Source organism: Rosa chinensis, chromosome 4 (assembly GCF_002994745.2).
Source record: "Rosa chinensis cultivar Old Blush chromosome 4, RchiOBHm-V2, whole genome shotgun sequence".
NCBI lineage: Eukaryota > Viridiplantae > Streptophyta > Magnoliopsida > Rosales > Rosaceae > Rosa > Rosa chinensis.
This window is the reverse complement of record NC_037091.1, coordinates 31,220,663-31,238,159: the sequence shown is the minus strand read 5'-3', so window position 1 is coordinate 31,238,159 and position 17,497 is coordinate 31,220,663. Positions and strand designations below refer to the sequence as shown.

The window sequence follows — 17,497 nt, the reverse complement described above, 5'->3', positions numbered from 1 at the left end:
GGTAGTCCGGACATTGGTGATGCGCACCAATTTCCTTATATCTGCTTGGGGTGATGCAATATCGCATGCAGCTATGCTAATTCGTCTATGAGCCACCACCACTCAATCTACCTCTGCATTACAGCTAGTGACTGGGTACAAGTATCAGACTTACGCATCTTTGAGTGTGCCATTTATGTGCCAATTGCGCCTCCACAGCGCTCTATGTCCTTACAGACGAATGGGCAACTCAGTTGGATTTGAGACTCCAACAATCGTCCGCCAGTTAATGCCCTTGCAAGGCGATCTCCTTACCGCTAGATTTACGGATGTCACTTTGATGAGACAGTCTTCCTATCGTTAGGGGGGACATAAGAACACAGATGTTCAGCAGGAATGATAGGAATTGTCGTGATCTGTCCCCACTATGTCTCATCTTGATCCCTAAAGTGACGAGATCACACATTTTCTGCAAATATGCCTGCAAGGAAGTACGTCTCTACGAGAGGATGTAGCGCCACCCTACACAGAGGTAGGCATGGCACCAACGCCAAAGAGAGTGGTACTCTGGCGTTATAGGCCATGGCCCCAGCTAGGATGCATGGGAGGCCCGTGGGTTCGAAGGATACTTTGGCACATTCCAATCCTTTGATCATCAATACTCAAAATCCGTCTCATGAGAATCTTCCAGAATATGGTTATCGTTGGGGACACCTAAACGTCAGAACCTATTCCTGAGAATATAGAGCTCTATGAAAATTACACTAGTGTACATGAGATGTGGGATAGAAACTCCATCATAATTGATGATGTAGTCGCGCATCTCGTTGCGCATGAGTTTGTTAAGTCTGATGATATCGAACCACACTCCATTGATAAATGGATGCCAACGTAGAGAAATTTGGTCTAAATGGAAAGATGCGATCCAGGTTAAGTTGGATTCTCTAACGAAGAGAAAGGTTTTTGAGCCAGTGATGCCAACACCTCCTAACATAAAACCTATTGGCTAATGGGTCTTCGTTAGAAAGCGTGATGAGGAAAAAGAGATGGTAATCTCGCCTTATGGTGTAAGGCTTCTCATCAAACGCCCAGGAATCGACTATGATGAGACATATTCTCTCGTAATGGATATCACTTCACTCCACTACCCTGTCAGTTTGGTAGTTTCCGAATAACTGATCATGCAGCTTACAAATGTGGTCACTACGTATCTTTATGGGGATCTAGATACGGAATGTACATGAAGGTTCATGGTGAACTTCATTTACCCAAGTCAAGTGGCTCTAGACCACGGAGCACGTTTGCAATAAGATTGAAATACTCCCTAAAGTGACTACTTGATTGGGACGGGATATGCCCGCGCGTTTCTATAACAAGTTTTGAATTCTATCGCTTTTCATGTTGGACATGATCTTGATTAGAATCCCTTAAAGAGTTAAGGGAAACAGCTGAACACTTGAAATCCGAGTTTGAGATGAAGGACTTTGGGAGAGCACAATTATGTCTCGGGTTTGGAACTTGAGCATCAGGTCGATAGATGCTTAAGCAGGTCAAGCCTTCAAGCACACCCATGATCGTCCATAGTCTTAATCCTGAAAAGGATCTTCTTCGTCCAAAGGATGATGACAAAGATGTGCTAGAGGCAGAAGTGCCTTACTTAGTACAATAGGTGCATTATTGTACTTAGCCCAATGCATAAGACCAAACATCTCGTTTTCCATGAACTTACTAGCTAGATATAGCTTTACGCCGATGCGACACCATTGGATTGGTGTAAAAGATATCTTTCAGTACTTGAGATGTGCGATTGATATGGGTTTGTTTTATCCTTACAGAGAGATGATGGATTCAGACCCATCACACACCAGGAACGCCACCAACACTGGCTTGCGTCCTCTATCTCTATCCCAAAACAACATGTGTTTTGGAAAGTTTTGCTGATGTTGGGTATCTCTCTGACCCACACAAAAGTATTCCCAAACTAGTTATGTGTTCACCATGGGTAAGACCGTAATATCTTGGAGGTCAACAGAATAGACCCGAGTCGCTATATCTTCGAACAATGCAGAGACTATTGCTCTTCACAAAGAGGTTCGTGAATGTATATGGATTGGATCCATAATTACGCACGTTCGAAAAATTGTGGTTTACCACAGATGAGCCTACGAGCATTTAGGATAATGCTGCTTGTTTTGAACAAATGAAGTAAGGGTACATCAAAAGCGACATCACCAAGGATAATTAGCAACAACAAACTCTCCTCAAGATCAAAGTGAACTAGGTTCAATCTGAGGACAGTACGGTAGGCTTGCTCACTAAGTCATTGCCTAAATTCCACTTTCGAAAAACATGTTGGTAGCATCGTTTGTGGAAATTATCCGAACTCCCATGACCGTTGTCATCAAGGGAAGATGTCTACATGTATGGTCTCAAAACGTGAAGGGTGTGTTGTGCTCTTTTTCCCCTTCGACTGAGGTTATTTTTGTCCCACAGGGTTTTTGTTACTCGGCAAGATTTTTAATGAGGCAACGAGACGAGCACCACATTTGGGAGACACAAGGGGGAGTGTTCAAGTAAATTCAGAAAATTTGTCTGGCCCAAACTCAAGGTTACTTGCTCTAGTTGAAATAGGGTTTATATTAGAGATATTCTCAGAGTATCTTAAGAGATATCCAATCAATGTACGATTATGTTTCCATGTACAACTCTATCTCTATGCTTGTAATTTTCTATATAAAGAGGCCCCTATTATCAATGAAATCACGGCTCAATTCTCTCATAATTTCAGTTTTCCCTAAACACTTTTGAAATATTTAATTTATTAGCCTTACTCACATTTGCTTTGAAGAGATTTCTCTTTACTGCGATTTTCCTCAAAGGGAATTCTCTTCCCCCAGATTTCCCTTTAGGGGATTACACTCACCCATGTTCGTCTTGAGGGGATTTCTCCTCACACAGATTTACCTTAAGGGAATTTTGCCTTATCCAAATCCATCTTGAGAGGTTTTACCTCACTCAGATTCATCTTGATGAGATTTCACCTCACCTAAATCTGTTTTGAGAGGTTTCCCTTCACCCAGATTCCCTTTGATGAGATTTCGCCTCACCTAAATCTGCTACCCAAATCTGCCACATAATCATTAAGTGACAACTTGTAGAAGTCATTGCTTAATTGTTTTTTTGTGAGAAAATTAAAGTTATCACATAAACATAAACACACAACACGTACAAGTCGTTGTCTAATTGGTTTTCAGCAAGACAGTTCAAGTTGTCACACAAAAATTAAGTAACAACCTATGCACGTCGTCACTTAATTGGTCGTTGGCAAGAAAATTAAAATTGCCACATAAACGTTAATCGAACACTGATAGAAGTTGTTGCCTAACTAGTTTTTAGCAATGAATTTCAAGTTGTCACATAAACATTAAAAGCGACAACCTATTGAGCTGGTCGCCTAATTGGTCTTTCGTGAGAAAATTAAAGTTGTCACATTAACATTAACCGACAACTTGTAGAAGTTGTCGCCTAATTTGTTTTCAGTGAGGAAGTTTAGGTTGTCATATAATCATCAAGCGGTCACCTATAAAAATCGTCGCCTAATTGGTCTTTTGCAAGAAAATTAAACTTGTCACATAAACATTAACTGACAACTAGTTGAAGTCGTCCTGTAATTAGTTTTCAGTGAGGAAATTCAAATTGTCACATAAACATTAAGCGAAAACCCGATAAAATTCTCGCCAAATTGATTTTCAGCGAGGAAATTCAAATTGTCACACAAACATTAAGCGACGACCCGATAAAGTTGTCGCCAACTTAATTTTCAGCAAGGTAAGGTTATCACATAATCATTAACCGACAACTTACGGAAGTGGTCACTAAATCAGTCTCCAGCGACAAAAATGTTGTTGTCACATAAACATTAAGTGACAATCCACAGAAGTCGTTGCCTAATTAATTTTTTGCGAGGAAGTTAAAGTTATTACAGAAATATTAACCGACAATTGGTATAAATTGTTGCCTACATAACATTTTGCGAGGAATTGGGTGTCGGATAATATCATATGAGGGACAACTGTTAATTTCCCGCAAATAACAACTTTATGAGACAAATTGGTTGTCGCCAATGGGATCATGTGCGCAACCGAAATTTCCTAGTATTTGCCAAGCTTTTAGGACGAATATTGGGTTGTCACAATGAAATTCCTCGCTTTTGCTATTTTCTCTTGTAGTGAAAGTTTTTATTTATTTTATTTTTCTAGGTTTTTTGACTTTTCGAAATTAGGGTTACGACTCATGGGTGATAACGTGTTGTAGAGAACAAGAATTTGGGAAAACGTAGAGATTTATTTCATTGACTACAGGGCCTCTATATATTGAGAATTACAATTACAATATTCTTGACGCACAAGTAAAGAATGAATCCTATTTATAAATAGGATATCTACGAGAATATATTAACCACGAGAATATATTAACCATATTACAATTAGGCTAAGTAAGCTCGTTTGGATTAGACACATAAATTTTAGATTTCCTGCAATATTATTAAAAATAAAAAAAATAAAGATATGATATAAGGTAAGGTACTGTGGACGACCCTTATTTCTATTAGCTTTCATCAGAAATTCTTGATTATATACTTGCAATTTATTATTGAAGGTGACATTTTCTGTGTTCTTGCACTTCGATCTCCAGTATTACAAGTGGTAGAGGGTGAGGATCGTATGACGCTTTTGTGGGCAGAAATAAATTTGACAGATCTAGATATATGAAAGCAACTAATGATGACTTTGCAGCAGAATAATACAACAACACATGGACTTTATATCTTCACAGTTCACACTACTAGTGAATATTAATGACAAAAATAACCTCTAAAAAAGAAAGAAAAACAACTGCCTTATCTTCAATACACTGACATCAAGCTCGAATCCTCTATAGTGCTCGAAGTAGCAGAGAGCTAGACAAAGAGAGATGGCTCAATATGGCGGAGGAAGAAGATGGTCTCTTGAAGGAATGACTGCTCTCGTCACTGGTGGAACCAAAGGGATCGGGTTAGTCAGTTGTACACTTTCAATTTTCCTCATGTTTTTTTGTGCTCAAGTTCAGTACTGTTTGGTATTCGGGTACTGTTATAGTTGTTGAATTTGTTCGTCGAAATTTTGTTCGCACACGTATTAATCAGGTTCGCTATAGATTATCATTTAATTCTGACGCAATACAGACACAAATACCAACACATGCATGATGCATCACGGCATCACCATTTTGACAGCCACAAATTTAGTGAATTAGCTAGACCGTGTATCTATTATTTCTAGGTATGCGATTGTTGAGGAATTGGCTGGATTAGGTGCAAGTGTACATACATGTTCACGGAATGAAGCCCAGCTCAATGAATGCTTGAATCAATGGAAGAAGAAGGGTTTTCATCAAGTCACTGGTTCAGTGTGTGATGTGGTCTCAAAAATCCAGAGAGAGGAACTAATACAAAAGGTCTCATCACTGTTTCATGGGAAACTTAATATTCTTGTAAGTACTTTAATCATCAATCCGTTGAAAGCAAATACAACCGCATAGGGTTCAGTACTAATTAATAGCACCAAGGTAGTTTGCGACAAACCCTATAACTATGACGAAGAAGGTGTTTAAATTGCGAGAGCAATATTAGATGTATCGTGTTGTCTTCACATCATTGAATGGTATTTCCTCACTTTATCGAGGTTTTGATAAAAAAAGAAAAGAAAAGAAAAGTAAGAGTCTAATAGTTGTATAATAAGCATGTGATGGGTCTTATCTGATATGCTATAATGATAGACCATCTGAGATTAGTTAAAAGAAAATATAAGAAGAAACCCAAATCAACTTGTTAATATATATCTTGTAGATAAACAACGTGGGAGCTCAAATAGGAAAGCCAACAACTGAGTACACAGCTGAAGACTACTCATTTATCATGAGTACCAATCTTGAATCTGCTTACACTATGTGCCAACTAGCACATCCTCTTCTAAAAACTACAGGAGCTGGTAACATTATTTTTCTGTCTTCTGTTGGTGGTGTGGTCTCAATGGGGGAGGGTACGAGTGTATACGGTGCAACCAAAGGTACACTTCTAGTTTCCTTAAATATATATTTCGCAAAATATTTTACGCCATAAATTGAAGATTAAATGTGGCTGCTGATCTTTTCTCATTTCAATTTAGGAGCAATGAATCAATTGGCCAAAACTTTGGCTTGTGAGTGGGCAAAAGACAAGATTAGGATTAATAGTGTTGCACCTGCGCTCATCAGAACTCCTCTTGTTGAACCTGTAAGATACATTCGTAGATGAATGATTTCAAATGTATGTAATCGAAGACCTTCATTTTTCCACCTAATTGATCAACGGCACAGATTTTTTTTTTTTTTTTTTTTTGTCATATGCAGATTTTGGGTGACGAAAAGTTTATGGAGGCTATCATCTCTCGAACCCCATTAGGACGTATAGGAGAGCCTGAAGAGGTGTCTGCCTTGGTGGCATTTCTATGCCTTCCTGCAGCCTCATACATAACAGGGCAGACTATTTGCATCGATGGAGGGATAACTGTCAATGGCTTCCAGTTCCAAGCATAATGAAATATGCTGAGATTTGCTCATGCAAAGAATAATAGGCGAATATATGGCGAAGCTTCTAGCACTAAATAATAGGCATTATTATATGGTATGAAATACTCATTTTTAGGCCAACCATTGCATAGGAGCGATAGCCAAGCCAAGTCATATAAAGGCAAGCAGCCTTTTAGCAATAGCAAATGACACTTGCATGCCTTCCGGAAAGTCCACCTTTTCCGAATGTCTCATGTCTCAGAATGCAGTAAACACGGGTTATGTGTAAATTGTTTATGTCAATTGTAGGTCAAATTAAATCAATAATAATTGTCTTTTAAAGTCTCACTTTTTTGTATTTCTTGTAACTATTGAAAATAAAATTAATTTAGAATTATGTTGAGAGTTATATATGGTGAAAATAATGGTGGGTTAGTGGCTTCATAAGTTATGGGAGTTAGAAAGATTTAAAGTTAGTGTAACACTCTAATACTTATATCCATTGTAATTGTTATACGTATTTATAATATTGTCTAGTTTAGGCCGCGGCTTATATAAGTAGGGTAGTCTAGTTGAGTAAGGTGTGTAGAGGAGAGTATTTTGTAGAAGTTTTATCAGGTATTTTGAAAGTCTTCTCCATATATATCTCTATCTATGAACTCTATAAATGCCTTTGGGCTGTGCATTTCTAATATTGTGTGTCAATCATGCATCATATCTCTTCATCCAAAATTAGTTTTTAATATTTACGCTTCCACTGAAATCCAACAAAGTGGTATTAGAGCCGAATGCTTGATCTTATGGCGTGTTTGGTTGTTGCGGTTATTGTTGCTAGGTGGTAGAAGAAAGAAGGGAGCAAGAAGAGAGATGAGAAAGAAAAAAAAAGGAGAGAGAGATGAACGAAGGGAGAAAGAAAAATTGAAGAAGAGAAGATTGTGTAGGAAAATAAAGAAAGAAAGGGAGTAAAAATGAGGAAAAAAAAGAAAGGAGAGAGAGATGAGATGGAGAAGAAGAAAAAGAGGATAATATGGTTTTCGGTGAAATGGTAAAAGTCTCTGAGAGAATGAATGAAGGATTAAAGTCCCAAAAAGATGATGAAATGGTTAAAGTCCCTGAAAGAAGATAAAAGGGTTAAAGTCCCTGAAAGAAGGTGAAGAGTTAGTAGAAAATAAGAATTCGATGTGTTTGGAATACTTCAATGTTATTCATCTCCAAATAGGAGGTTTATAAAGAGGTACAAGAGTAGTCCTACTAGGAAAGAATCTCCTACAACTATACAGAATACGTAATCTACACGTACAAGGAAGTACAAAATATTCTACACTCCCCCTCAAGTTGGTGCATGGATGTCAATCATGCCCACCTTGTCAATTGAGTTGTCAAACACTTTCCTTGACACTCCTTTCGTAAGAACATCTGCTAACTGATCTTCTGTATACACGAAAGGGAAACGGATAATTTTTCTATCTAGGTTTTCCTTAATGAAATGCCGATCTACTTCCACATGCTTAGTCAGATCATGCTGTACAAGATTACGAGCAATTTCAATAGCAGATGTACTATCACAGTGCAAGTCTATAGGCTTCTTGAGTTTAAAACCCAAATCTTTCAACACATTACGAATCCACAAGATCTCACAAACTCTGTGTGCCATACCTTGAAACTCAACTTCAGCACTTGACCTAGCAACAACCTTCTGTTTCTTATTGCGCCAAGTCACAAGGTTTCCTCCAACAAATGTAAAATACCCAGATGTGGACCGTCTATCTATCTTATCACCAGCCCAATCTGCATCTGTGTACCCCACAACTTCCAACTCATCCCTTTTTTAAAACAACAAACCTCTTCCAGGTGCCATCTTAAGGTATCTCAGAATGCGATAGACTGCATCCATATGCTCTTCACTGGGACAATGCATAAATTGACTAACCACACTCACGGCACAAGCAATATCAGATCTAGTATGAGAAAGATAAATAAGCCTCCCTACTAGACGTTGGTACCTTCCTTTACCCGTTGGAACCTAATCCGGATGGATGGTGAGGTTGTGGTTCATTTCGATCTGTGTCTCAATGGGCTTGCAGTCAAGCATCCTAGTGTTAACTAACAAGTCAAGTACATACTTACATTGAGACAAAGAAATCCCCTTCTTAGACCTTGCAACTTCAATTCCAAGAAAATACTTCAACTGCCCAAGGTCCTTCATCTAAAATTCATTAGACAGATACTTTGGTAGAGCCTCCATCTCTTTTAGATCATCTCCTGTGACAATCATATCATCAACATATACTATCAGAGCAAGTTCACCCGTAGTCAAGAAAAGGCAAAGTCGAGAAGTCAAGAATTCGACCGGTTAAGTTACTATTCACTGCCACTGGACATGGGTTTGCACCCGTTGTTTTTCTTGCCCGGTCAATACTGTTCACCAGTGATTTCACTGTTCATTTTTACTGTTCATCTATTTTAAAAAAAAAAATTCAAAAAAAAAAATTTGCTGTTAATAATGAATATTTATGGATAATTAATGTCATAATTATGCAATTTACTTTTTTTAAAAATATTTTAAGATGGACAACTTATGAGCCACCGACACCGACATTTTATCTTGAAATGAGTGAAAGCACAACCGACAAATTATGAGCCACCGACAATTTATCTTGAAATGAGTGAAGGCACAACGGACAAATTTCCTTGAAATGAGTGAAGGCACAACCGACACTTTTTGAACGGACCAGATCATTTGCATACTATTCATTCTAACGGTTATTGTTGATGTAATCTTATCTAAAATTTCAGATCACATTACGTCGAACCAGGAGTGGACACGTGTCCTCGAAGTCTGATCACTTTTTATGTGAAAATTGTAAATAAATTGAGCAAGAGGCAGCACACCATTCCTCACAAGATGATATTCACAAATCTCATTCGTTTTCATATTCTCCAGATCCAACACATTTCCTCTCCTTCCCTCCTTTCAATGAAGAGATTGTGGGCTAAGTATCGACAATCTCGAGATGAAGATCTTGAAGAGCTGTGTACAACTAATGCTCTTGTGGTAGCAGCAGTCGCTGAAGCTGAAGCTTCCTCCGGATCACGACAACGGGGTTCTCAACCGGGGCGTGCACCGAATGAGGAGCCGTTTAGGGAATCAAGAGGGAAAAACATGATGGAAGATTACTTTGTGGAGCGTCCGATTTTCAGTGAAGAGATATTCCGGACAAGGTACAGGATGAGTCACAATGTGTTCAACCGCATCTCCAGTGATCTTTGTGGTACCGACCCGTACTGGGTCCAGAAATCAGATGCTGCAGGCAAAGTCGGACTACTTCCCCAACAGAAGCTGACATGTTCCTTAAGAATGCTTGCTTATGGTGCAGGGGCAGATCAATGTGCCGAGTATTGTCAGATGGTGAAATCTACCTCCATTCAGGCTCTAAAACGATTTACAAGAGGAATCGTTAATCTGTACTCGGCAGAATACCTCCGGGCTCCTAATCCGGCCGACCTCAGAAGACTTCTCACCAAAGCTGAGAGAAGGGGCTTTCCAGGGATGATTGGAAGCATCGACTGCATGCACTAGCAATGGAAGAATTGCCCAACAGGTTGGGCTGGAGAATACAGCGATCGAAAATGTGTGCCCACTATCATCCTCGAAGCAATCGCTTCTTATGACACATGGATATGACATGCCTTCTTTGGAATGCCTGGATCATGCAACGACCTCAATGTCCTTGCTAAGTCCCCGTTGTTTGATGAGGTCACTACTGGTCGAGCCCCTCGGGTCCAATTTCAAGCAAATAATAAGATTCACAATTTAGGGTACTATCTCGCTAATGGTATCTATCCGCAATGGGCGACTTTCGTAAAATCAATTCCAAGACCTATACGACCGAAGGATCTGAAGTTTTCCCAGGCTCAAGAGGGGTACAGGAAGGATATCAAAAGATGTTTCGGCATTTTACAGTCGTGCTTTAGTATTGTTCGAGGAGCTGCTCGTGGCTGGGAAAGAGATGACCTTCGATACATCATGCTGACGTGTATTATATTACACAACATGATAATCGAGGATGAAAGACCAGATGACAGCGATGAGGATTTGGAGTCCGATGAAGAAGAGGATAACAATATGAGGCCCAGGTTAGCCCAGGTTTGGGAAGGACCGACTGGTGATGACTTTGATCCTGTTGGTAGAGATGGTTATTACTTCAACGGATTCATGGATCGATACGATGCCATTAGAAGTGCAAAAAGTCACTGAAAGCTTCAAGGGGATCTGATAGAGCATTTCTGGAACGTTCAAGGCAACATGGAGATCTAGATCATAAATGAGCATTTTTTGGAATAATTGGCTAATATCTATGTTTTGTTATGTTTGTGTGCTTTGAATTTGGCTTGTATTATGTTTTGGAAAGTTGGTGTGCTTTTAAATTGGCCAATGTCTATGTTTTTTTATGTCAATGTGATTTGAATTATGTTTATTATGTGCTATGATTTTTAATATAAGGTGTGTGCTTTAATAAGGGGAATTTCCAAATACAACTTTTATTTCCTTAAATTGTCGCTTACATAAATGAAAAATTAGGAATAAGTACAATACAATTACAAACATGCAGATTGTGGGCTAATTATTTAAATCATAATCCTCATCCTCTCTAGAAATCCAATTTCTGTTTGAAGGCTCATCATTAGGGTTAGGGTTGGTGGAATCACCTGTAGGGAAAGGTGAAAATTGTGGTTGTGTAGGATATCCCCCGGGGTAAGGTGGTTGCGGATAGTATCCAACGGGGTAAGGGGGTTGTGGGAAACCACCGGTGAAGGGAGGTGGCAGAAATCCACAGGTTAAGGGAGGTTGTGGGAATGCATCGGGGTAAGGCGGTTGCGAGTATGCACCGGGGTAAGGAGGTTGTGGGTATGCACTACCAAAATTTGGTTGTGGGAATGCACCACCAAAATTGGGTTGCGGATAGTATCCACCCATAGAAGGTGGTGGCTGCTCTTCAAGATCTTCTTTCTCCGCTATCTTCTTTTGTTTTCTTGACCAATAACGCTTTTTATTTGGCGTCATTTTACTTGTATCAATCTCCATAATACGCTCTTCCCTCTCTTTATTTCGCTCTTCCCTCTCTTTAATTCGATCTTGCCTTTCTTGAAAAAGGAGTTGCTCTTTTCGTATTTCGATTTGCAAGAGGATACATGCTCTTTTCTCTTCCTCTTGGAGACTTCGAGCGAATTCTTCATCGAGTTTTTTCTTGCCCTTGGTTGCCTCTATTTGGTTGTTTGCTATACTCTCGAGACTGCTTGACAAAGGACTTTGATCTTTCGCTGCCTTCTTTCCTTTCCGTATTGCTTCTTTCGCAACCTTCCTTCCTTGAGGCCTCACATTAGGATCTGCAGTTTCACCTGCAATTACCTCATCTACATCCATGTCCAAGTTGATGGGGGAATTTTCAGCAATTGGTTGTGTGCGCATATGTTGATTTCCTTCATTTGATGTTCCTCCGGATGTATGGCTAGGGATGTCTTTAAATTGTGCAAAGCCCTCCACAGCAACGTAACTACCAAAGCTCTGAAAATTGTGTTTTTTGTCCTTCCCAGTTTTTCTCTTCATCCCGGCATGCCACAATTTATGTGCTTCATCTTGCTACGTAATTAAAAAAAAAAAATGCAATTAGTACAAATAGAACGATATTATAAAGGGTCATCTATTATAAAAGTCATAATTTTAATAAGAAATTATCTCACCATTTTGCGTTAAAAATCAATAAGTACAAATATAAACATCCTTGTAATTACATTATAATTTATCAATTAATTATTTTAATTGTAACGAAAAGCAAGTTACTACAATTAAAATGATATTATAATTAATAATTATTTATCAAGCCATATTTTACTATAATGTATCAATAAGATTTATCAACAAATATAAAGGTCATAATTTTAATAAACCACTATCTCACCGTTTTACAATAAAAATCAATAAGTACAAATATAAACATCCTTGTAATTACATTATAATTTATCAATTAATTATTTTAATTGTAACGAAAAGCAAGTTACTACAATTAAAATGATATTATAATTAATAATTATTTATCAAGCCATATTTTACTATAATGTATCAATAAGATTTATCAACAAATATAAAGGTCATAATTTTAATAAACCACTATCTCACCGTTTTACAATAAAAATCAATAAGTACAAATATAAACATCCTTGTAATTACATTATAATTTATCAATTAATTATTTTAATTGTAACGAAAAGCAAGTTACTACAATTAAAATGATATTATAATTAATAATTATTTATCAAGCCATATTTTACTATAATGTATCAATAAGATTTATCAACAAATATAAAGGTCATAATTTTAATAAACCACTATCTCACCGTTTTACAATAAAAATCAATAAGTACAAATATAAACATCCTTGTAATTACATTATTATTTATCAATTAATTATCTTAATTGTAACGAAAAGCAATTACTACAATTAAAACGATATTATAATTACTATATTATTTATCATGTAATATTTTACTATAATGTATCAACAAATTAAATGATTTATCAACAAATACATACCTCATCAACCGCATTCGAACCGCTCTTGTACCAATGTTTCGCTTGCCTTAATGCACAATGCCACTCAAAGAGTTCTATCTTCAAAATTTTCCACCTTCCCTGCAAAGATTGGGCTGATCGGCTCTTGGGCCAATTTGAGTCAAAGTGTCGCTTCACGCGCAACCATAAGTCGTTTTTTTTCTGATTTGTGCCCACAGCCGGACATTGGCCTACAACTTTCCAAGACTTGCACAATTGAACATCTTCCTCATCCGTCCATCTCCTTTTGTCTTGGGTAACATCATCTTCATTTTGATCTCCCTCTTGTCCGGCCACTGGACATGTGTTTCCCCTTTGTTCGGCCATAGTGGATAATGAAAAATATGGATGATGAGAGCTATATGAAGAGGAGGAAGGTGTAACTATGAACTCTAATTTTTTTGGTGTGAGATGTAAAGAAAATCCTAGGTATTTATAGAGAAATTTTTAGAATTTTTTTTCTTACCGTTTTGTTACCGTTTATTAACGTTACATATATATATATATATATAGTGGTTATTAATTAGTTACCATTGGATCCTCTTCTTAATTGAAATGGACGGATCAGATTTCATGACCGTTAGGCAGCCATTTCAAAATGACCCAACGGCTCTGCAGCACGTGGCACATGCTGGCCTAAAACAGATCCACTACACGACAAGAGTCTGGAGTCACTCGCCTAGGATTTGCAGCGCCACGCGTCGTCCGTTGGTGACCCAGTCGCTGCCTTCAGCGTGTTGCAGTGGAAGGCCTGCTGGTGATGTCGCTTCACGTCAATCCTCGGGCCGAGCTGGCAGCCCCTCTTCCCCAGTCATGAAAAAAGTCACTGTGTTGCCTTTTTTCTTCCCCTCAGTCAAGAAAAGCCAATAAATGGCTGGGCAAACTTTCACCGGTGGAGGACCAACTTTGCTCTTGCCCGGTCACCACGTCGGTTTTCCTTGCTTTTGCCCGGGCAAAGTGCAACCGTTGCACTTGCTCTCAGTGCGGTAATCTTACCCTAACTACGCTTGATGAACAAGATATGATCCGAGTTGTTTTGTCTATATCCGAACACCCTCACAGACTTGAAGAACCTTCCAAACCACGCTCTAGGAGACTACTTCAAACCGTACAGAGACTTTTTCAACTTACAAACCTTGCTAGTATCACAAGGCATATCTCTGATTCTTGGCGGTATGTCCATACACTACAACAAAATCTGGCTTTAATGACCACCACATTGGTCACTAAAAATAGCCAATTTGGTCACTAAATATGATTAGTGACCAAATATTATTGGTCACTGAGGGGTCACTATAGACCCGTCACTAATTCTATTTAGTGACCAAAATATGGTTGTTGGTCACTAATGTGAAAAGATTTAGTGACCATGATTATTTGGTCACTCATCACAAAAGAATTAGTGACCACAAAGTTCCTCACTGAAAGTAACAGGTTTGGTCACTAAAGCACATGATATGGTCACTAAAATCCGAATAACATGCTTATATTAGTGACCAAATTGTAGGCCACTAAAGTTCTAATCACTAGAAAAAAAAATATCTCATAAACTTTTTAATTTTGGTCTCTACAATAGTTATCAAATAATAACTAGTTGAAAATAAAACTCCAATATTAATAATAAAACTTCTATATAATTGAAATTGTATCAAAGTAAATACATTGTATTGCTAAAAACAATCCATATTATCACAAGTACAAGTCCCTTGAAAACTAATTTAAAAGCCTAAAACAATTTCAATACTTCCATGACAACAAAATCCATGAGAAAGATGGACAGGCTTTTGCAATTCTTCACATGTAACAGTTGTAATTGATGTGCATTGAGATATCTACCTCTGAACTGACAACCCTCTTCACCATTCTGCATTATAAGAACACATATTGACCAACAGAATATACTATAAATGAAAAGGCATTAGGCTAAGTTTGACAAAATAGAAACTATTGAAGACATCAGTGATACCAACATACACAATAAATCATTAATTACAATGGAAAACTGGAAAACAGCAAATAATGTAATGTTCTTTCTTCAGTTGCTTTTTAATTTGATAAGTGAAGTTGTACTTCCACTATACAATTAAGAGTTGAGCAATACATAGAAGTCATGCCAATTAAATGCAAGAGAATCAAAAAGGTCTGCCCAACTCCTAAAGAATTTTGCTATCAAATATAAAATGAAGATATTCATTGAAAAGAATGGTAAGGACAGGTCACCTCCATTGACGTATGTTCAGGTCCTCAATTGACTTTAGTTTAGGTTCTTAAGAGATCTTGATACCTGAAAATTTAATATGAATACCAGATCAAATTTCATGACATAACTACAAGTGACTATTAGTTTTCTAGCAAGCTAGACTACCTTCTGGATAAACCTCACACTTCACCCAAGCTAGGAAAGGGAAAAAAAAAAAAAAAAGTCCATTGATAACACAACAGTACCTAAGAGTTTAAAAGAAAAGCAGGATCTCACACTTTAGCATACCATTAATAAGAGATTCCCGAATAAAGACCAAAGTGTTTAAGTATAATGTATTTGAGAGAGATTGATGAGAGAGATGTGTTCTTATTATTGAGAATAGGAGCCCTATATATAGGGATTACAAAGTGCTAGTTCTAATGTTACAAGGAATACCAATCCGTGTAGGATTGGGAAATCTAGAACCTTCTCTCCTATTGCTACTCCTAGTTTGATAAGGCACACTAAATCGATATTCCTTCAACACTCCCCCTTGTGCCGCTTCAAACTTGGTGGTGACGCTTCATCCGTTGCCTCGTTAAAAACCTTTCCAGGTAACAAAAACCCTGTGGGATAAAAATAACCCTGGTCGAAGAACAAAAAGAGCACAACACGTCCTTCACTCTTCGAGATCGAACATGTAGACATCATAACTCCCCCTGATGTCGATATCTCCCCTGATTGCTATAATCGTGGGAGTTCGGATAACTTTCTCAATCCGATGCTCTTCACATGTTTCTCGAAGGTGGATTTAGGTAACGACTTAGTGAATAAGTCCGCTACATTATCCTCTGATCGGATTTGATTCACTTCAATCTTTAGAAGTGATTGTTGTTGCTGATTATAAAAGAACTTAGGCGATATATGCTTGGTGTTGTCGCCCTTGATGAAACCTAACTTCATTTGTTCAATACAAGCTGCATTATCCTCATAAATGCATGTAGGTTCATTTGTGGTAGACTTCAAACCACAACTTCCTTGAATGTGTCGAATTACAGACCTTAGCCATACACATTCACGTACAGCTTCATGTAGAGCAATAATCTCTGCATGATTTGAGGAAGTAGCAACAAGGGTCTGTTTTGTAGACCTCCAAGATATCGCAGTGCTTCCCATGGTAAAGACATAACCAGTTTGGGAGCGACCTTTGTGAGGGTCAGAGAGGTACCCTGCATCAGCAAAACCCATCAAGACATCATTGTCGTTTTGATGGAGGGAGATAGGAGAACGCCGGCCACCATGAGCGGTGGCGGCGCCGGCGGCGGCAACATGGCCGGCGGCCATTCCATGGACGGGGGCGTTTTGCCTTTTGGGGTCCAATCCCAATTTTCCGTCATTCCTTTTCTCTCTGTAGGGATAGAATAGGCCCATATCAATCGTACCTCTTAGGTATCGAAAGATTGTCTTTATACCAATCCAATGGCGACGTGTTGGCGTAGAGCTATGTCGAGCTAACAAGTTCACTACGAATGAGATATCCGTTCTTGTGCATTGAGCTAAGTACAATAATGCGCCTATTGCACTCAAATAGGGCACCTCGGCCTCTAATGGTTCTTCGTCCTCATCCCTTGGACGAAACGGATCTTTTCCGGGCTCAAGACTACGGCCGATCATGGGAGTACTCGTAGGCTTTGCTTTATCTTCATTAAAGCGCCTTAGGATTTTCTGAGTATATGCAGACTGATGGATCAAGATTCCATCACTACGGTGCTCGAGTTCTAAACCGAGACAAAACCGTGTTTTCCCAAGATCTTTCATCTCAAATTCGGATTTCAAGTATTTAGCAGTTTCCTTCAACTCATCTAGAGTTCCAATTAGGTTCATGTCATCGACATAAACTGCTACGATTGCAAATCCGGAACTTGTTCTTTTAATGAACACGCATGGGCATATTTCATTGTTAATATATCCCTTCCCAATCAAGTAGTCACTTAGACGGTTATACCACATCCGTCCGGATTGTTTTAATCCATATAGTGAGCGTTTTAATCTTATTGAAAACGCGCTCCGTGGTTTAGAGCCACTTGATTTGGGTAATTGAAGTCCATCTGGAACCTTCATATATATCTCTGAATCTA

General features: G+C 38.4%; 3 protein-coding genes across 3 annotated transcripts; all 3 read left to right on the top strand.

Moving 5' to 3' along the window:
- The first annotated feature begins 4,869 nt into the window (after nt 1-4,869).
- On the top strand, nt 4,870-6,906 carry LOC112200974 (tropinone reductase homolog At1g07440). Its single transcript, XM_024341981.2, has 5 exons — nt 4,870-5,033; nt 5,301-5,511; nt 5,867-6,086; nt 6,186-6,292; nt 6,409-6,906. Exons 1-5 carry the CDS (start codon nt 4,954-4,956, stop codon nt 6,592-6,594), a joined length of 804 nt encoding a protein of 267 aa, XP_024197749.1. The 5' UTR covers nt 4,870-4,953; the 3' UTR covers nt 6,595-6,906.
- A 2,638-nt stretch (nt 6,907-9,544) lies between these two features.
- On the top strand, nt 9,545-10,147 carry LOC112199109. The gene has a single exon (XM_024340167.1). It carries the CDS (start codon nt 9,545-9,547, stop codon nt 10,145-10,147), a length of 603 nt encoding a protein of 200 aa, XP_024195935.1.
- Nucleotides 10,148-10,267: 120 nt separating this feature from the next.
- LOC112199108 lies at nt 10,268-10,825 on the top strand. The gene has a single exon (XM_024340166.1). It carries the CDS (start codon nt 10,268-10,270, stop codon nt 10,823-10,825), a length of 558 nt encoding a protein of 185 aa, XP_024195934.1.
- The last annotated feature ends 6,672 nt before the right edge of the window (nt 10,826-17,497 follow it).

What these genes read in the sequence shown, in the direction of transcription:
- LOC112200974 (XM_024341981.2), top strand. Translation starts at nt 4,954, where the DNA reads ATGGCTCAATATGGCGGAGGAAGAAGATGGTCTCTTGAAGGAATGACT. An exon ending in ATGGGAAACTTAATATTCTT is followed by an intron (nt 5,512 to 5,866) that starts GTAAGTACTTTA and finishes TATATCTTGTAG; the next exon opens with ATAAACAACGTGGGAGCTCA. An exon ending in TGTATACGGTGCAACCAAAG is followed by an intron (nt 6,087 to 6,185) that starts GTACACTTCTAG and finishes ATTTCAATTTAG; the next exon opens with GAGCAATGAATCAATTGGCC.
- LOC112199109 (XM_024340167.1), top strand. Translation starts at nt 9,545, where the DNA reads ATGAAGAGATTGTGGGCTAAGTATCGACAATCTCGAGATGAAGATCTT.
- LOC112199108 (XM_024340166.1), top strand. Translation starts at nt 10,268, where the DNA reads ATGCCTGGATCATGCAACGACCTCAATGTCCTTGCTAAGTCCCCGTTG.